The sequence below is a fragment of the Rhipicephalus microplus genome, chromosome X, assembly GCF_043290135.1.
Source record: "Rhipicephalus microplus isolate Deutch F79 chromosome X, USDA_Rmic, whole genome shotgun sequence".
In the NCBI taxonomy this organism is placed as follows: Eukaryota; Metazoa; Arthropoda; class Arachnida; order Ixodida; family Ixodidae; genus Rhipicephalus; species Rhipicephalus microplus.
Genome location: NC_134710.1, coordinates 158868466 through 158890422, shown reverse-complemented (window position 1 = coordinate 158890422; position 21957 = coordinate 158868466). Strand labels below are relative to the sequence as shown.

General features: G+C 44.5%; 1 protein-coding gene and 1 non-coding gene across 3 annotated transcripts in view; both read left to right on the top strand.

Annotated features, from left to right (window-relative positions):
* LOC119176906 (uncharacterized) overlaps positions 1-21957 on the top strand; it is a 566139-nt gene that overhangs the window by 429816 nt on the left and 114366 nt on the right. For both annotated transcript variants that reach the window (XM_075878066.1, XM_075878065.1), the window contains 2 exons: positions 18785-18983; positions 20185-21112. In XM_075878066.1, the coding sequence (XP_075734181.1) occupies positions 18785-18983; positions 20185-21112 (1127 nt within the window). The remainder of the gene's footprint in view (positions 1-18784; positions 18984-20184; positions 21113-21957) is intronic.
* Positions 5729-5800, top strand: TRNAR-CCU (transfer RNA arginine (anticodon CCU)). The gene has a single exon. It is a non-coding gene; the product is annotated as a tRNA-Arg (tRNA).

Sequence of the window (21957 nt, the reverse complement as noted above, 5' to 3'; positions counted from 1 at the left end):
GAAAAGGTGGGACCTTTGCGAAACTCTGGAGCTGCATAAACATCTAATTCGTAATTAACTCCTGGAAAGGTTTACAACAGTGCTTTTCAAATAGATCACTAGGACTATACAAGTAAAATAAAAAAAACAATAAGCACGCCCAAAAAACATTGTTCCAAGCTCCCCTCCTTCAACGACGTTTACTATTGAATTATGTAGTAAAGACATAGTGCCTAATTAGTAATATCGGTACACATGATTCCTACTACCTGTCACTCGTTAACGAAGGTATACGAGGCAAATTTAAACAAATCATTCACAATACCTGCGGGAAATTTTGTTGTGTGCTGGTAACAGAATGCTGGTAATTACAGACACCCAAAAGGCTCCCCCTCAAGGAGCGCATACCATGTGCGAATATGAACCCTGATAAGCATCACTTCCATCAAAAACGCAAATAAGTATATCCATGCGTGCCTAGGGGATAACTTGCGCCACATCAACCGCAGATGGAAAGGTATACTTCATTACGTACCACCGAGTCGCTTTCGAATCTTGACGGCACAATGAACATAGTAATCCCTGTTTGATCTGCTTACATTGAATTCAACGAACTCCCTGAGTCGGTTCTCCACCGCCTGAAAAATTCCTCTAAATATCTTATACACACCGGTCTCAATTTTCTCCTATCTTTCATCCTCAATTTCCTTCAACAAGTAATAATTTCTAGTTTCATAACACTTCATTCGAAGAAGCATTAGTGTTTATTCTCGCTTGATATTGACAAAAACGTTCGAATGGCAGTGCGTGGAATTCATAAGAACCTACCCTAGCCCATTCCTTCAGAAGGCTTCAAATATTTAGTTTTTTTTATTCTTCCACAGAATTTCAGTCAAACACATATATCACTACAGGGCCAACTAAAGGGTTGACCAGCTCTACTTAGGATTTTAAGCATTAAAAATTGCCGTGAAACATAACAAATGCACAGACGGCAAGCACGTTTGAAGTTTGTCAGCTCTTGTCCTGATGATAAAATTGATGTCATTATGCTGATCGGTGTATAAAATTTTCAACGGTTTTGAGCTTACACTTCCTATAATCTACATTCTTTGGTGATCCACCTATACTTCTCTTTCTTTACTACTACTTTACCGGAAATACTTATCGAATCAGCAATAGTTCTAATAAATGTATTCTCTAGTGTTTAAAGAACCAAAACGACGTTGTAAATATGAGGAAGGAGAACTCCGGCAATTCCGACGATCCGGTTTGTTTTCTACCCTTTCGCCTCCACCAAGATGGAACCTCTGCAACACAGTTACGGAAGAGAAGTTTTTATAAATTCGACTCCTCCACTAGTACACAACCGTTTTTATGCAACAATTGTTTGGGAGAGCAAATGTCAGGCAAACCCTATGCTGAAAATTTATTCAAAAAAACCTTTTACACTGGAATTATTTTAATAGCGCGTCCAAATTGGAGAAACAGACCGCCAAATCTATTCATAAATTTTTTTACAGTGACTTTAGAAGCTGACACTATAGTGGAATTTCGAAGTGACCAAAGATATTGATACTAGCCATCATTAACATGAAGAAATGAACCATGAAGGCGACGAAGATGACAATTGAACAAAAGCTCGTGTTGTTGTTGCCATTACGCTATCTTAGTTCAAGGACACTGATTACTCCGTGTATAATCCGACAATATATTTCTACCCTCTGCCTACTCTCACACCGTGACATTTTGGGCAGGCCTACAGCTCAACTCCTCTAAATGCCGTTTCGGCCGCCAAACAATCACTGTGCTTAGTCATCTTGTCAGTGTTAAAGGCGTGCAACCCGATCACGACAAAATTCGTGTCGTCAAAGATTTCCCCATACCACATTCCACGAAAGATATACGGAACGTTGTCGGCCTCTATTCCTATTTCCGGCGTTTCGTTCACAACTTCGCTGACATTGCCCATCCCTTGACACAGCTATTGAAGAAGGATATACCGTTTTCTTGGGGTCGCCAGCAAGCCAATTCGTTTCGCCGACTTACTGCGTTGCTCACTTCCCCGCCCATCTTGGGTCGTTTCGATCCTTCAGCGCCCACTGAAGTTCGCACAGACGCCAGCGGACACGATATTGGCGCTGTCCTCGCCCTGTAGCAACAGGGCCAAAATTGTGTAATCGCCTACGCAAGTCGCCTCCTCTCCCGATCCGAGTGCAAGTTTTTCATCACTGAGTGCGAGAGCCTCGCTCTTGTATAAGCAGTTATAAAATTCCGACCATACTTGTTCGACCGCCACTTTTCGGTCATCATGGATCACTACGCCCTGTGCTGGTTGTCCTCCCTCAAAGATTCTTCTGGACGCCAGGGTCCTTGGGCTTTAAAACTACAGGAATATAGCTTTGACGTGACCTACAGGTCTGGCCGAAAGCACCAGGATGCCGACTGTCTATCTCGTCATTCGTCGATCCCCCTGACCTGTCCGCGCACGATTCTGATGCCTGTGTCTTCACCATTTGTGATTTCACAGACATAAGTAGGGAACAACTAATTGATGCCTATTTGCGGTCGATCATACACCGTGTAGCTTCTGCCACCTCCGATTCTTCCCTTCGCCTGTGCACGCTTCATCACGGAATCCTCTATCAGCGCAACACAAGCACCGAAGGCCCAGAACTTTTTCTGGTAGTTCCTGCAACACTCCATTCCACTGTGCTCGAACAACTTCATTATGCCCCAACTGCTGGACATCTCGGAGCAGCCCGCACGTATCACCGTGTACGGCGTCGATTCTTCTGGCCCGGCTTTCACCACTCTGTGCGCCGATACGTTGCATCTTGCGAGTCCTGTCAGTGCCACAAGCATCCTTCATTGGCACCACCTGGCCAACTTCAGCCTATCAACATTCCAACAGACCCGTTCTACCGCGTCGGCCTTGATCTCATTGGACCATTTCCAACGTTCCCGAGTGGGAATAAGTGGGTAGTGGTGACTACAGACTACGTGACACGCTTTGCCATCACGTGAGTGCTACCAACAAGCTGTGCTACTGATGTCACGGACTTTCCCCTCCATGACGTTATTCGCCACCATGGAGCACCGCGTCAACTGCTGACCGACCGTGGTCGTTCATTTCTCTCCAAGGTCGTGGACGACATTCTTCACTCGTGTTTCACATGTCATAAACTCACCACTACCTACAACCCGCAAACAAATGGACTCACTGAGCGCCTTAACCGCACACTGACGACAATGCTATCCATGTATGTCTCCGCAAATCATCGTGATTGGGATGCCACTTTGCCTTACGTGACGTTTGCCTACAACTCGTCACGACACGACACTTTGCCTTTTGACACTCTTCTGCCGTCGCATACTAACACTCCTACCAAGTACGCTCGCGATGCAACTACTGCCAGATTGCCCGAGATTGCCTTTCTGCCTTGCAGTTCTCTCAAAAGGATCGCTACAACAGGCGTCAAAAAGCTGTTTCTTGCTCCCCAGGATCGTTGGTCTTTCTCTGGACTCCCTCCCATCACGTTGGTCTGTACTCGAAGTTCCTCGCACGGTACAACGGGCCTAACAAAGTCTTGCACCAACTGACCGAGGTCACCTATGAGATCGCCCCCTTGGACACTCCATCCTCATCATTTCTGCCATCCACCTATATTGTACACGTCTCCCACCTTAAGCCATACTTCTCTGCGCAGGATCGCACAATTTCTTAAGCGCCAAGACGGCGCTTTCACCGGCAGCGGCTGTATGATACAAGCCATCATTAACATCAAGGAATGAACCATAAAGGCAACAAAAATGACGATTAAAAAAAGCGCGTGTTGTTGTTGCCACTCCGCCATATTGTTTCAAAGACAATGTGTACTCCGTGTACAATCTGAAAATATATTTCTACCCTCTGCCTACTCTCACCCCGTGACAATATTGTCTTCTATTATTCATTGCCTTCTTTCTTAATTTATTGCAATATTGCCAGTGATGGCGATCAGCTAGGGGCTACTGGCATTTAATGACAAAAAGTCATATCAATTCTACCCTAATCAGAAAATCTTCTCAACCACATTTGCCAATTATCCTAATGTATGGGTGTATCATACACTTTTGTTTCAAAACTTCGACTGTTTCATAATTTACAGTCAATGTTATATTGCCAGCTCCCTGACTAGTTTACCTTTAGAAAAAGAGGAGATGGAAGAAAGACCGGGATGCTAACCGGATAAAGCCTCCGGCTTGCTACACTGTATATTCGCGAAGGGGAAAGGGGATGTAGAAAATGAAGGAGAAGGGTCTGTGGTGACACTACAATGTCCAAGTATGACACACCAATGATGCTTGTAAACACGCAATTGCTCATTCAGTTTGGTTTCTCGAAGGAACCCCAATCATATGCCCTCAGGGCGGCTCACGTTGAAGACCAGGTGGGCCTACGCTTTAAGATTTTGTTTTCTACTAGAAGGTGATTGTCTAGCTGGCCAAGGGGGGTTCAGAGGGCTGCTTTTTCAAAGGCACAGTGCAGAACTCGGAGAGAAATTATGTGATTGTTTCTCCTCACCCACAGAACACACGTGACAGGCTATCACCTGTTCCATTATTAGTGAATGTGCATTTGGGACAATTCCTGTAAGCCACAGACGGACATTTCATGCCATGACAGGTTGGACGGAATACGTAGTAGGAGATTAAGGTCCAAGGTATGCAAGCGTGGGCTTGTAAACTTGTGGAAGTCTCACCTTAAAGATCCGACGCCGCAAAATAACTTCGTGTGCAGTGGCGTACCAACTCTTTCGCGAGTGGGGGGGTAACTTACCGCACTTGTCAGCTGTTATATATATATATATATATATATATATATATATATATATATATATATATATATAGATATATATATATATATATATATATATATATAGAGAGAGAGAGAGAGAGAGAGAGAGAGAAGAATAACTTGGGTTGCTGTTGCTGCAAGCTTATAGGCATAAAAGTAGATGCGCTTTAACATAACAACTTGACGGGAGCCCCGTCTTTTTCAAGGCATAATGAAAAAGACGCGGCTCCCGTCGAAACGTCGGCAGAATGAACAAGTTGTTATGTATGTATGTATGTATGTATGTATGTATGTGTATATATATATATATATATATATATATATATATATATATATATATATATATATATATATATATATATATATAAGGGAGGAAGTGTATACCTAAGGGCTCGTTTTTTCGTGTTTTCACACATTATTATTAACGTCTAACAGATAATAATAATAACAGATTAATAACGTCTAACTTGCCGTGAGCAGGAACCAAACCTGCGATTCGAAGGTCAGAGGTTTGGTTGCTGCTCACGGCAAGTTATCTTTTCACCCACTATTCTTTCGTCACATTTACAGTACAATTGGTTTAATAACTTCCCCTAATACAATCCTTGGCATTATTGTTTGTTAGACCTTATTAATAGTGTGTCAAAACACGGAAAACGAGCCCTTAAGTATACACTTCTTTCTCTTATTCATTAACGAGGGTCTCGTTGGCAGACTTGGTGCCGGTAGGTTGTATACGAGGGACTATTGGTTATCTGCCGGCTCATAATAAGTTCACGTGCTACGTGACGCCAAAGAGGCTCATAAATTAGTGTGCCACACTCGCCTCCTTGGCTACAGGTGGCGCTGACTGACACTCCTATGTTTAAATTCCCGTATAAACCCAATAAAATGGCTGTGGGGATAGCCGCCATGGTAGCTCAGTGGTAGAGCATCGAACGCCTTATTCGAAGGTCGCAGGTTCGGTTCCTGCTCACGGCAAGTTATCTTTTCATCAACTTTATTTTCTTCACATTTACAATATTATTGGTTTATTAACTTCCCCTATACATTCCTTGGCATTAGTGTCTTTTATATATATATATATATATATATATATATATATATATATATATATATATATATATATATATATATAACCTTGCTCACACTTTCACGTGATTTTTCATACACAAAGCACTTTTTCAAAAAAGGACAGTCATTTTTAAGCAGCATGCACTGGGACAACACGTATATGTTTGTCACGTATGACGCATGTTATAATATTACACGCGATGCTTTTTATGCGTTACCACACAACTTTTGACGTGAATACAATTATTTCATGGCGGCCTCCTCAACAGTAAATAGGTTATCATTATATAAAATTTTAATTACTAAAGTAGCTCACAAAGAATTTCGTTTTTAAATTTCACGCACTCCTTGAGGAACCAAGGGTATTTTGAGCACTTCTATCTACTCATTTCAGCTTCCCACTGAGCTTTGGTCCACTGCTTTATTCGTCGCCGCTTTGCAAGCTGCTTCTATCGCTCCAAGTTGCCATAAGCAAGGCCGATCAGATTTATCGGATAATAAAGCAGAAACTTTTCTTGGCGCCTCCAGTATAGCTAAACTAAAATATTTAGAAAGATTGTCGCATTTATGTGCTCACAGCAGCTTCGACAGAGCTGTGGTGATGGTAATTCTTTCTGACGAAAGAAAGTGGTTTTCCTGAAGCAGCAAATGCTTTGGCCGGTCCATAAAAAGCTTGTGCGTTCTCATCAGTAACTGCAGCGGCCAGTTGAAGTAGAATGAAATCATGAACAAGTGATGTTATAGATAGGGCCGCTGTTCAGCTCTAGCCTGCTCTGCAGTGCTACTGCACAGGGTGGACAGCGTCACAAAAAAAAAACCATTAGAAAATCGTGACTGCTGAAACGTTAAAAAATTATCTCTACATTGGCTGTCAGAGACCACTGACGAAAATGGGGGTCTCAGCCCCCCCCCCCCAACTTTTATTAGTGGGAAAGCTTGCGCCCCCTTTGCCCCCCCCCCCCCCCGGCTGATACGCCCATGTTCGTGTGCTAACATTTTCTGATTGATATGTGGGTTTTAGCGTCCCAACACCACCATATGATTATAAGAGACGCCGTACTGGAGGGCTCCAAAAATTTCGACCACCTGCGGTTCTTTAATGCGAAACCAAATCTGAGCACACAGGCCTACAGCATTTTCGCCTCCATCGAATGCTCACTTTCTCTAAAGTCTACAGTAAGAAGTACCCTTAAATAAAAACACTGTTCATATTTCAGCCCGGCACCATGGTTACGTAGGCTTGGAGCTGTAAGTTTCTGAAAAATATAAACAATGTCTTCATAAGTTTAGTGCAGCAAAATGAACCGTGGAGCACGTTTGGTGCACGTATTCATCTCTGTTAAACGAAAAAGACTACCTGCGAAAAATAAGCTAAATTATTGAGAGTCACATACAGTCCACACAGATGTAGTTTCTATTGTAGAAAGAAAATCAAAACTTTTCTTTCTGCGAAACTAAGGTGAATCTATAGAAAGAGATGAGTCGCCACGCCTTCTTCGTAAAGAAGACCGCGAAGAGTGCAAAAGGTGTCCCGGTAAAGGGACGAAGTCTCTCGACATGAACATTTTGGACTGGAATAAAACGACGAAATAAAAGACATACTTTATGTATGCGTCCTGTTTTGGTGATCAGGAGTAAGGTTTTACCAATCCTGGTTCCTTGAGGTGTGGTAGGTGCTCGTACTCTTGGCTTCGGCTGCGGCTCTCCGCAAGAGTTTGTTTCCAGCGTCTTCTTCAGCCAGCCCCGACCGCGTTGTTGTTTTTGAATAAAACAAGCGGGTCGTACTTCCGCTCGCAGCTCACCCATCAACATTCCCCAATTTTCTCATCATTCCTTTGAAAAGAAGATAATCAAGAAAGGTAGGCAGAGCTAAACTTATTCTTTTGGTTAATTCTGCGCTTCATTGTTATTTCTTGTATTTCAGTAAGTCGATTTCGCGAAGTAGAAAGGACATCCTTCCGTCTCGCTTTCCTTTTTTTTTTTTGTGTGTGATTGAGATTTGGGAAAGACATCGTAAAATCTCACAATGGAAGGTTTAATCTTTTCAGAGCATAATGAAGACCGCTATATTCCTAAAATAAAGCGAAAACCACAGTCTGAGGAATATAGTGTGGCAGCCTGTCGCTGTATGCAGCCCACATAGTTTTTTGGCGAGCGGCTGCTGCTCCAACGCCGGTTTCTTTCCAGCATTTATTTTTTTAACTTATTTACCATCTCTAGTTCTTTATGTCTGAGCTTTCAAGTCTTTTTTGCACTGTTTGAATCAGAAGTGAGAAAATATTATAAAAAATTACACGTGTTCCAACGCGAAGCAACGCTTACACGGATAGTTTCTCGAGAAGTTTGCGGCACGACGCGTGAATTTTTTTTCCTTACTGTACACTTCTTGCTGGCGTGGCTGATGGAAGCCATTGAAGAATGCTTTAGCTTGTATCTTGCCAGAAGAAATACCACGAGACATTTGTTAACACAGCTTGTGAAAAAGCCGGTAAATTTATTGATCAGACACAGCAGTTGCCGCGGCAGGCTTGACAAGACTTAAGTGGTGCACGCACTGTGTTGGCCTCCGTACGAGTTCGAAAGTATGGGCAATAGAAACAGTACACTTGGCCACTTTCAAAAATAAGCAAGACTGTGCATACGCTGGCTTTTACACCATCCCTTAAAATGCTGATTTTTGGAAGGGCTTAAAAAGGACGTGAAGTTGCTTGTCATCGCAAGAGTAGCAGCCTTGTTCTTGTGCTCCTCCGCAATCTTTTTTAGATATACCATCATGAAGCTACATGAAGGTCTTGACAAAAGAACTTTGTGAGGCACAATTCAGTAGACTCAACCATGTCATTAGGTTGGAAAGTCCATGCGAGCACTATAATTATACGCGAGTTAGAAAGACAGCTCCCTCTCAATTATATAACATTGGAGAGAAAGGGCAACATGTTTTGTTACGCCATCATAAATGCTGTCCGGCTTTTTGCCGAGATATACCAAAACGCCTGTGCTCCGCGATACGACGGTTTCAAAATTGAGGAACCGTCTCAGTTCACAAATGTTTCACATGCGCTTGACGGCTCCGAGTGCGCTGAACCCCTGGCTCTGAGACGCGTTTACGAGCTGGTGCTCGCGTGCTCGGATTTCCGAAACGAATGTGCTGTATAGGGTCTTCGTCTTTCTGTGTCACGCATCCCGTGTTGGTAATCGCGATGCTGCTGCGCAAAGTGTAAAGCGTTACAAGCAGTTGACAACGCCTCCACTTTCTAATCATATGGTGGTTTTGGGACGTTAAACCCGGTATATCAATCAGTCAAATCAATCAACGCCTCCACTCTCTCACATTCACACAGGTTGGCCTCCTCTTCTTTCCTAAACTCACGCCAGACCTACAGCTGAGCTTTTTATTTAGGCACGTGGTATTTTGGGCAAAAGTATTCGACTGTTAGTGTCAATTTCATCATCATCATCTTCATTGTAATCATAATCATTATCGTCATTATCACAATATGTCTTATGTGCACTGCGGGATGGAGATTGATTCTAATGATCTACAACCTATCTGCGCAAGCTGATTACATTGTATACCTGCAAATTCATTAATTTTGTCGTTCTGCCTTGCCCTTTGCCGTCCGCACCACTGTTCCAATCTTTTGGTATCCATTCAGACCTTTGAAGGGACCATTTCGTTTACCATATTCCGAATGTTGATCGCATTTGTGTAACTTGAAGTGAAAAAGAAATCGAATGGATAATATTTCCTGAAACGAAATTGCGGTGGATTGCTTAAGGACTACAGTCGTGCATTTTAAGCATTACCTGCACATTCCCCTCACTTTCAAAATAAACCATTCATAAGCAACACCAGCGAACTAAGAAATGACTTTGTTTTGTACTTAATTCTTAGGTTGGATGACTTACGTACTTAATATTTTATTTAGCATAAGGTTTAATAAATAGATAGTTAAAACTTCACTTCATGAAACGATATTTTACGAAGTTCCTGATCTAATGAAGAAATTTCTATTTCCCGGCAAGTACCCACAGATTATGTTACGAACCAGAATGAACGAATTTCGAACAGAGCAAGCATACTTGAACAGAACAACCTTACGCCAGCGCAAGTACATTCATGTCTAAAAGTGCGTTTAAAGTCTGCCATGCTTGGCACGATGGCGAGCTCCGGTTGCGTCTAATCACACTACGCCTCTCTCGCCACACCCGCTGTGCCAGCACAGCGGCTGCGACCAATGAGGTCTATGTCTAGAGACTACACTTGGTATTTTAAGACAGCTGACCCACTAAAGACGTCTGGTTCCCCTAAAAACCTGTCTGTAAAAATTAGCTATATAAATGTTTGCTACCACCACCACCAACCAAAGTGCGCCGTCTCGACAATAGTTCTACGTATGTCTTGATGCGTGTGCCGGCAGCTTCAATCTTCGAAGTATGCGTAGAATGGCCCCCACACAACGTGTGGTTTTCAACAATGAAACATAGTCGGGGCCTCTTCCGGCGCAACGCATTAGTAATCGGCGTAGCAGCTGCGAATGTGCGAATGCAGCAAGTGCCACATCCGAGCTGGTTACATTTGCTGGTTCAGTGCGCCGAAATATAGTTTAGGTGATCTTAATGTTTCATTGAATGGTTTTTAGCAGCGCTGGCTTGTGGTGTTTGGTTAACTTTTGGTTGGCTTAGGTAAGTTTTAGGCTAACTTTTGGTCGTCGACTTCCATGTACTTACAGCGTGCACACAAGCAATCAAGTTAGACCAGATTGTTCCCCATGGGCCCCTTTTGTTCAGAGAGCAAGCAAGGGCACGTTCTTCTGGTACTATTCCTAGCACAGCAACTGTGACCTGTCCTTACGCACCGCAGATCAAGCAGGAGAACTTACACAGGAACGCGAGAAGGGCGCTGCGCGAGTGCAGCCATATGCGTTGAGGAGACCGGCGCGTCACCAAGCCACCTTAAACGTTACACGTTACGAGCCATGTTACACGCCACCTTGAGCTAACGCCACTATGGAGTCGGCGCTAAGGAGCGAAAGCATCGGGCTAGTACGAGGCGATCAGAAAGAAATATATCTATGTGGATTTATTTTCATGCATTCAAGGTGCCCTCCAACATGTTTCGCGCATGATAAGAAGACCCGGCCGATCGGTAGTCGAAGCTCATTGGAACGCCTGGCCAAAAATTTAGCGCAGCTCACGGCCTAGATATTTAAAATATTTTTCAGAATCAGCTAGATATCACTCCCTCATCTGTACAATTGATGATATATACCCAAATTATAACGCCATATAGCCAATGTCCACGGCTGTTGGCTGAATTGAGTATCGTGAACTGCATAGTTATTGAAGCCGCCGCGGGAGGGCGCCACATGCCCGCGCTCGCACTCGCGATCACACTAAACTTAAGCAGCGTGTTCAAAGAAAAAATAGAAGAAAAAATAGAAAAAAATGATAGATAGATAAACTCTATTATTGGGGAAAGGGGACCGAAGGTCACTGATTGGGATACTAAAGAAGGAAAAAAAGTGATAGGCACACACTAAATCACACGCGCCACTCCACTACTAATGCCGAAGTCAGCTAATGTGACAAGCTGATGAGAATTCTTGAATTTGTCTCTTAGGGGTTAAGCTCCTTAAGGCGTGGGTCTGTCCATTCCTTGTATGTATGTAGTAGCACATAGCTGGTGGCGACCGGTGGCACATACCTGCTCTAGGGCGATTATGTGCCAGAGGGGATGTGAGATAGGAGATGGCGGTACTTGGAGTGTTCACTAGATGGACGCACGAACGTACGGACAGACCGGCAAGCAGATGGATGGACGGATGGATACACGCGTGGACGTACGGATGATTGGACGCATGAATAGACAGAGAGACAGATGAATGGACAGACTCATGGACGGACACATGGACAGATAGATGGACGCATGGATCGACGCATGGATGGTCACGTGGACAGACGGAAGGAAGAACGAACGGATGAACGGAAGCACGGACGGGCTGACGGACGCTTCACCCCACTCATCTTCATTCACTCCATGGATTTGCTGTGACTTTCCTACAACTTCGTAATCAGATTGTAGAAAAATTGCGTTGTTCTTTCGATAATGATGTTGGTAGGACAGTGTAGAAAGGGATGATGCATGTTGGTGATGCATGAGGAGTGACAAAAGGTACATATTCAGGAGATAAATGTGTGCATTCCCAAGCTACGGTGGCTGCATCTTTGACGGAAGCGAAAATGCTGTAGGCCAATCAGTGTGCTCAGGTTTGGGTGCACGTTAAAGAACCCCAGGTGGTCGAAAATTCTGGAGCCCTCCACTACAGCGTCTCTCATAATCGTATGGCGGTTTTGGGACGTTAAACATCACAAAATATTATGCTAGTGTCCATTCCACTCTCCCGGTAACAAGAGTCGGCTGTTTATGAATCACTTGAAGAGTAGTGGCTCCATTTGCCACTACTTTGGTAATATATCCTTCCCCAGATCGGCTGAGTACGAGAATCGGGAAGATATGAGGAGAGGTGACGTTTTTGAGTCTCTCCCCGTTATTATACTTCAGGAAACGCCGAAGGCGTGCCATTTTAAAGTGAGAGTTGATGACAAATTCGGGTAGGGGTGGCTACTGATTTCGGGAGATGCATGCAGGAAAGATCGGAGATGATAGGGTATAACTCCAGTATTTAAGGTGGAAAGACTGCGTGTCATCTTGTTACCTCCCTCTTGGATCTCCACGTGATCCGGTGTCCAGGCGGCTCTAGTGTCCATGTGTTTTCTCAATTTGTGCAGGAGAATTTTACGAATGTATAAAGCTGTGACATCTTCTCTATTTATATTTCTATGACATTTACCGCATCGAGTCTGCATAAATAGTTGACGGTTCTAATTTATCCTGTAGGGCCATCAAGATGTACGCGTCGCGTAGTCCATTCTTCAAGTGTAGCGCTTGGCCTCAAGGTCGATCACGATACACGCTGGCGAAAAAAGGCCTCTTTTTGCCTCCTTTCCATTCTTCTCCGTGGGCAGCTTTTAGCGCCCTAGCTGGCAAGAAAGGGGAGAGAAAGTGCTTTAATCATGTGACATATCCCTATGACTTTACTAGTACTTGACCAATGCTAAACATCTTGCGGCGTGTGATCGCAAAGCGTCAATTGCTCATAGAGAGAGCATTTCATTATGACTGAGAAAAAGTGTTGCAGGCCCCTTTAATTCAGACGATAGCACCGAGAGCTCCTTTAGTTACGGCCCTCTCGAATGAGCGGAATAGAAGATGGCGGCATATACGAGGCACGTCATCACAACAACAGGCGCAGAAGACGCACAGTACCTATAGCAGCACAAAAGAGGAATATGGCATCCGTGACACCCTCAGATGTCCGAGGATGTACACGCGCTACATTGACCAAAACATGATACCTTATTCCTGTCTGAAAATACTGGGTAACCCGTGGACCTTCTGTCATGATTGAGGTAGGTTCTTTCAATTATTCCCCTCGAACGAAGAATTCCCGGTAAGCGTGACTGCTACGCTATAGCACTGACTAAATCATTCTGCTTTGCACATACCGCCCGTCGCTGCTGCCGATAGAATTCTTTAGCATATATATAGTCTTGGGACCGCTGTTGGGGGCAGGCATTCGGCCCCGCCAGTTTATTGTAAACATGATCAAACTTGACAATTTGAAGGAAGTATTGAAAGGACAAATTAATTAGCTTATATTTCATTAATAAATAATAATTATTCCTGAAATATTGCGCCGCCCACTGCTTGAGTTATGTGTGCAGGGGTCTCTTAGCTTCAACTAAAATACACTATGGCTTCGCAGCAAAGTGTTTTCTTTTCGAAAATTATCTAGCTATATAAATTATATCTCTCTGTTACTATTTTATACGGTAGATTTTATGGGATACTTCACTTTCGTAGTGCCTTTCTTTCTTTTTCTTGTTTTTTATTGTTTGTCCTGGAAGTGGCATTGTTATATGCTCCGGAGAACAGCTATTGAAGGCCCGGTTTATATCCAATGGCAAGGTGTGTAATAAAACTGAAATAACGTCTATAAAAAGGCATTTAGGCGGAGCATGCTGCTTGTAGCTTCATAGTGTGCATTTGGTGTTGCGTGCTCGTATAAGCAACAGCTCGCAATAAAATTGCATTAAATAAAGCTTGAGAAACTAACCTTACTGTGCATAAAATTTTTATATCACTGTGGTGAGCCAGCAGCAGCTTCACCGAACAAAATGGCGTATGTTGGCGGCGTGTACTTGATACGCACATTTTGAAGCTGAAAGTAGCTGCGATTGGACATGGCCAAATTCCCAAAGCTCGAATATCTGATGCTCAATGTGTGCGCCTTTGTACAAGCATATCGCTCGCCATGTGCACACGCCCACAGCAGCTTTGAAGAGGCTGCGTACCCTGCGAGCTCATTGTGCACGTAGGGGAGTTGACGGGGTGTCACTGATGGTCTTTTCATACCAACAAAATTTCCTGGTGCTTCACATTTATATGAAAATGGATTGCTGATGAAGCTCTATTCGCGTTTCTGGTGTAAATGTCTGTCAGTTCGTTTCTGCGGTGTGATCGACGACAACAACAACAACAACAACAACAACAACAACAACAACAACAACAACAACAACAACAACAACAACAATAATAATAATAATAATAATAATAATAATAATAATATTAATAATAATAGCAATAATAATAATAATAATATCTGGGGTCGTACTTCCCAAAACCACGATATGATTATGAAGACCACATTATGCTCTCCGGATATTTTCGGTCATACGGTGTTCGTTAACGTGCGCTCACATCGCAGAGTACACGGGCCTCTTTCATTTCACCTCCATCAAAATGACACCTCCAAGGCCGGTATCAAACCCACGACCAACCTTCGACTCGGCTTGGTCCCGGCCGTGGCGGGTCAGCAGCCGAGCTGCCGCGCTGTACAACCGCGGCGGACGTGAACGACTGTAGACGGCGACATTGTTCCTCCGGCTCATTTCAGACGCATTCTCTGCTCTTACATGCTATCACTTTCATTTTCTGTACTCGCGTTGCTTCTGTCGATGCTTCTCCGCTTCGTTATTTATGTTTTTTTGTGCTGCGAGAGTGCGCTGCGCCGTTTTGGTGTCTGTCTCGTCTTCCGTTTCGCGCGGTGCTCTGCGTCGCAGCGTAACAGCGTTAATACACTACCATGATGCGACTGCCACCACATGAGCACCCTCCGTCCGCAGTGCCACCTCCAATTTGTTGTCTATATTCTTATGTCTACAAATGGCGTCTGTATGCGACTGCAAGCAGACAAAAATTGCCCTCCACTGGGAACACATGGGCTTGAAGCGAGCTCATTTGTGGCAAAAAGTAGTGTATACTGGAGAAATTCACTTAGCGTCATGCTTACTAGCGACTCTTGCGGATACGCACTATAGAAATTTAGGTAATACGCAGAGTTCACGTCTCTGGGAAAACGTTGAACGTGACTTATATGATCTGTAATAAAATATTGTTCATGAGGCCGGTATATCTAAAGAAAGTTAACCTTGGCCCAATATGTACAGACAGCATTCGTTTATGAGTCAAATACTCGTCGCAGTTCATGACAGGATCTATGAATGAAAAAAAATTCGGCCGATCCGCACGTACCTTGGGAATCGACATTATACGAAGCATGCGGAGGAAATAGGACCATGTTTTAATTTTTTATCGAGCAATATGATGGTCCGGATTATAACAGCCAAGGTTGCCGAACAGGTCACAATAGCATTGGTCCTGCTATACGACGGAAGAACAACAATATACAGTGACTCGAGATCAGCAGTCCAAGTATTCGCTAAGGGCACCATCTCGGCATCAGCCTTACGGATCCTGCAAAATAACCAAGTACACCAATACACAATCGTCTGGTTCCCCACTCCCAAGAAACAGATCGAGGGCGCTCCGTCCAACCACAACACGTCGGCCCACAGAGCTGCGCGAGGAGTCATCAACCACGTAGCTACTGCTACGCAACGGCGTGGTGATGAAGTTCTGGACAACAAAGATCTTTTATCTCTTTTATTCAGGACAACGAACTTTTATCTGAGGAGGCGAAAGTATACCCCACCGCACAGGAAACTGAACAAGCGTCAGGCATGGACGCTTAGACTTTTGCAGGTCGGGGCATATTTGGCCCCGCACTCTTGCACAAAACTTATCCAGAAATTCAGACGTCAAACACATGCGTGCTTTGCTCAGACTTTGCCAGCTTAGATCACATGCTCAGGCGGTGGCCTGCGTTACGGGTTGAAGACGTTACATCATCCAAGAGGGATTTTGCGCTACGCAGTACGGATTTAAGGACGCATGCTATGGGCAGTTTAACAGGACCACATCGTGACGGAGAGATTAGGACTACCTGCTCCGACGTGGCAGACTACCTGCCCCGACGTGGCAGCGGCCTGCTACGTGCTAGTTCACACCCCGACGGACCTCAATAAAGTTTTTCCATACCGTAACAAACATTTTGTGAAATGACGCTACATATATGTACAACTGATGCACGCACACACATATGTTGAAACGCTAATGCTCGCGAGGATGGTAGCCCTGGACACTGCTACATGAATCCACTTCAGCGAATGACACTTACCTACAATCGACGTTAACGCGATGTGACTGTGTATCATACGAGCACATTGGAATGTTTATAAAGTTGGATAGTCAGCACTGCAACCACACTTAACGTTTGTAACGTTAACGTTAGTTGAAATGTACTTCCAAGGCCTGGCGTGGCTCTGTAGTAGAATACTTGATTGCCACACAGAACTCACGGGTTTGGTTCCTGCTGGGACCCTGACATTTATTGTTTGCTTTCACCGGGCCAACGCTGCCGATGCCAGTTTTTTCTTCACGCTCACGTGTTAAAATTACCCTGTGTGTTCTCGCCATTCCTGAGTGATACTAAGTGTCAATCACCTGGGGCACATACCCGCATGTCAGTGGCACATACCCACCCTCTGGTATGTGCCACTGTCTAGAGGAAAGTGTTTGACGACGTATGTGACTTGACTGTGACATTCGGCGTGAATCAGTGGTAGAATACTTGGCTGGCACGCAGCGGAAGCTGGTATTCATGTCAGGACCAGGGATTCATATTCGTCAAAGCATCTTACCCCCTGTACTAATTTTGGTTTACCCCAAGTTAAGGGGAGGGGGGATCTTGAGAGCACCCAGACTTAGGCAGATAGATAGATAGATAGATAGATAGATAGATAGATAGATAGATAGATAGATAGATAGATAGATAGATAGATAGATAGATAGATAGATAGATAGATAGATAGATAGATAGATAGATAGATAGATAGATAGATAGATAGATAGATAGATAGATAGATAGATAGATAGATAGATAGATAGATAGATAGATAGATAGATAGATAGATAGATAGATAGATAGATAGATAGATAGATGTCCCGCCGCGGTGGTCTAGTGGCTAAGGTACTCGGCTGCTGACCCGCAGGTCGTGGGATCAAATCCCGGCTTTGGTGGCTGCATTTCCGATTGAGGCGGAAATGTTGTAGGCCCGTGTGCTCAGATTTGGATTCATGTTAAAGAACCCGGGGTGCTCGAAATTTCACTACGGCATCTCTCATAATCATATGGTGGTTTTGGGACGTTTAACTCCACATACCAATCAATCAATACATAGACAGATAGATGCTCAAAGTATTTGCGTACGCAGGTACTACTGTAGGCAGGCTATGTTAGTCACTACGTTGCTTGGAAGGGTGAGTTTTATCAGTTTAAATGTGAATAAAAAGATTTAGTAGTTTTATTCACATAAACTGTTCGGGCTGATCTAGGACCTCGTAAATAACACAGAGTTGTTCACTGGGAATCAGCATGTATACCTTTCAAGTGAGTATACCTGTATTCAAGGCAACATTATTTTAATTACACTTTTAATGCGTCGATTTCAGCTTAAAAGCCATTTAATTGTTATGTATTCGTAATACAACACACATTTCGAGGCATAATTTCGGGAGGGGTCCTTCCTTCATCAGGGGATGACTCATCACCTGATGAAGGAAGGACCCCTCCCGCCGAAACTGTTGGGAAATAAATATATTTATCCTTGTTGACAACGCTCCCGTTGTGCCATATCCTATATATATATATATATATATATATATATATATATATATATATATATATATATATATATATATATATATATATATATATATATATATATAGGGGGGGTTTAGCTTATGAGAGACGCCGGAGTGGAAGGCTCCGGAAGTTACGACCACCTGGGGTTCTTTAACGTGCACCCAATTCTGAGCACACAGCATTTTCGCCTCCTTCGAAAAGAGGCATAAAGAGAGGTAAGTATGCATGACCACCAAAGTGTGTGTGTGTGTGTGTGTGTGTGCGTGTGTGTGTGTGTGTGTGTGTGTGTGTGTGTGTGTGTGTGTGTGTGTGTGTGTGTGTGTGTGTGTGTGTGTGTGTGTGTGTGTGTGTGTGTGTGTGTGTGTGTGTGTGTGTGCTTACAGCTTTGTTCAGGACAAGATGTCTACGGATGCACGCAATAAAAGATGTATGGGAGGAGATGTGCCGATATCGTGAAGAACTAGAGAAACAAATAGACTCGAGGCCCTATATTTTAATTTACAGGAATATTTGTTTCCAGATATCGTATAGACGAAAGATAAAGACAATTGACAGCCAAAGCAGGTTTGCTTATGTGAAATGTTGGAGTGATAGCTAGATTATGTATAGGCATATTTGTAATAGAGTACCGGCGATGTACTTAGAAGCCAATATAGTGCCTACGTCGTATAGAGACATCTATAGTTAGTATCGTGACAGTCACATGCATCTGTTTTTTCAGTTTCAGGAGGTGCGCCTTTCCGGTAGCGCCGCAGCGCAAGTCGAAGTTTTGGTGGAGGCCGAGGCAGCTAAAGGTCTCGTGTTAGGCAACAGCTCTGTGCTACGGGCCTCGGGGAGAGATCGCTGGCTTGCACTTCGAGCACGATCATGCCGCTCCTGCTACTACCGAACCGTTGTTTACGCCTTGGACAGCCGCGAAGGTAAGTGGCCCGCCCTGCATGAGTGTTTGATTCACAAAAAAATCCGGAGCCACCCAGACATAAAATACTCATTAACTGTTCCAATTCCCGGTAAGAGCACTGTTCAATGCGGCTGTGGGCACATAGAAGAGAATATATTCCATTTATTCGTTGCGGTTAGTACTGAGGAGCTCAAACACCTCCTAGACGTCATTTTATCCTAAACAGAAATTTCGCTCTGTTCCATTCACTCCTAATATACGAGGAACATTAACTTTAACGGTGCAGTGTCGCAACAAGGCTGCTTGGATCTCCTTTTCAGTCCCGGACGATTATACTGCCCTCGTATCTTAAGACTGCGAGTCAATATATGGCCAGAAGTTTGCAAGCGAACCGGTGGGATTAATCTCAGGGAAGCATTACAGGTGACTACACTGCGCTTTCTCATAATGTAGTTAAAGCAAACAATCACGGTACAAAGCTGATCTACTGCAAGGTCTTCGCCAGGTCACTTTATCCGCAACCAAACAACGCGTGCTCTAGAGCAGCTCGTTACTCTAGCGCTCCGTCTGCGTCTCTGCAGATTGCGCCCCTCGGCGGGCCTAATAATTCGTCTCAGCTCGCACAGTGCTCCAGCAGTGAAGGTAACAGCTTCTCGTGCGAGCCACTCTTCACTAGTAATGTAGCGGGCACTGAATAGAGCTGGGCACAAGTACTCGCCTTTTAGCGTTTTTTTTATTGGTATAATATATAAGGAGATGTTGGCGCACAATTATGGCGCCGGCTACCATTTAGCCCTTGAGTGAAACTTGAACACGTATCTTAAAGTAAAACATGCAAAGCAGAGCATGTAAGATAGAACACTCGGGCACAGATATGCAAAGACACACTTATACGCACATATCACAACAAAATGATAAGGAAATGTTCGAAATTCATGATAATGTCCCTCGTTAATATTCGGTTCAACCAGCACAAAATATCAGAGCACACGTGGGGTCTTTATGAAGATGTATTCGCTCGTGTGTCTTGAACACTGAGCCAGGCAACAGTCTCTCTACTACGCTTTATTGTATCGCAAGTGTTGCTGCTTCGGTCATGCCCCCTGCTTGTGTCAAGCAAGAAAATATTAATATAAAAACATTAAAGCATAATGCTTCTTCTATCTTTTTATAAAAAAAGAAATGTTCACACCAAAACACGTGATTTCATGCCCATGCAGGTTGCAACGCGACACTCACCAGGACACGAGGAGAATGGCACAGCCCCCACCATCCGGATTTTTACCCTCCGGGCTTGCACTGTTTCATCACCATATTGGCACCCATCGGGCACCGCATACTGCTCCGCATCCCATTCCTCGAGCTGCCACCCGCAAAGGACCCCCGCTGTGAGCACGACAGTCTGGAGATTGGACACCTGGCGGGTCGTGGGCCCACCACCGTCGTGCTCTGCGGAAGCCGTCGGAACCTCACGTACTTGTCTCTTGACGAGAGGCTCTCAATCGCGTTCCACAGCGACCCTCTTCTGGAGGCCGAAGGCTGGACGGTCAAGTATGAGTTCGTTAAGCTCTGTCGGAACGAAACTCACGTCGAGGCAAACGGCCGCATCTGTTATCCACCCGGCAAGAGCACGTCGCTCCTCTACTCAGCTCCTGGCGACTGCCACTTCGCGCTGGTCATGCCGCTGGGCTACGAGGTGCAGCTCAGCTTCAGCACACTCCAGGTGTCGGCCTCACGCGCTTCCTCGTCCTGCCCTGACAGCTTCCTCGAAGTGTCATCCGGAGGCGTGGAACACCGGTTCTGCGGCAACTGGACGGGAAGCCCCGAGCTGGCGGCACTACGGTCCGCGGGCAATGCCATGACTATCCGCGCACACCTCGAGGAACCACTGGGGGGCCCAAGCTTGTTGGCAACCGGTGCCGCCAGCCTAGGCTTCTGTGCCACGTACAACGCGGTGCTCGTGAACCAGTCTCTGGCGGAGGACTGTGAGTTCGGCTGGGTATCCTGGGGGCTGTACTGCTATCGCGTATTCAACGAAAGTCTGTCCTGGGCCAAAGCCAATGACGTGTGTGGCTTGAATAGCGGCCACCTAGCCAGCGTCACTGGAGAAGACATACAGTCGCTTCTAGATACTATGCTGCTAGGGAGGTAAGAACTTCCATCACTTATCTTCTGTGTGAGTGTTCACGCTTAAATGCGCACACAAGAACTTTCGGATGTGTTGGATAGACTTGATAATCGCCCTTTGTCTGAACAAAGAGACAGTGACTGAGTCCGTACTCAGAACAAAAGGCTTTGACAGCATTGTTGCGTTTCTTGCGGGCACCCGGTCTTAGTGACAGACTCCAAGCAGCGCCATATTAACTCTCGCGCGCTCTTTTTTTTTGTAGGATCTCTTTTCTCTCATTTTTATCTGCCTTATCCCTTCCCCCATCAAGGGTAGCCAACCGGTCTAGGAACTGTCTAACCTCATCGTCTTTCCGTTTCTTCCTTCCTTCCTTTTTTCCATTGTGCCTTCGCATCACCACAAAGGTTTAATACGAGCGCAAAGGCAATCCAGTATTGCAAGCACAAGTTTAGTGAACGTGCGAAAAACTGAGTTATAGGTGTCGATACCACCCATCCCGTGCTTGCGACCCTGACATTGCATTACGCATGAGTTCTATAGATAAAGAAACAGTAACGCATGTAAGCTCTGACGTAAAACTGAGCGAACATATCAAAATTACGATTGTTGCATAGTAACAGTATTTTTTCCGTATGGAAAAGCTTCTGTACTTCTGCAATGCTCCGTCTGCCACGCACGCGAGTCAGGATCCTCATCATAAATCGATCGCCAATTAGGGTAGGGTGGGGTAAATTGAGACAAGGCGCAAAACGCGACATTTTGACTTTGCCGGTCTCTGTATAGCTAATACAAAACGTACTTTTGTTTGTTCCTCTATTTCAGCGAGGTTCTGGTAGTTATCTACCTTTTTATGTGTAAAACTTTA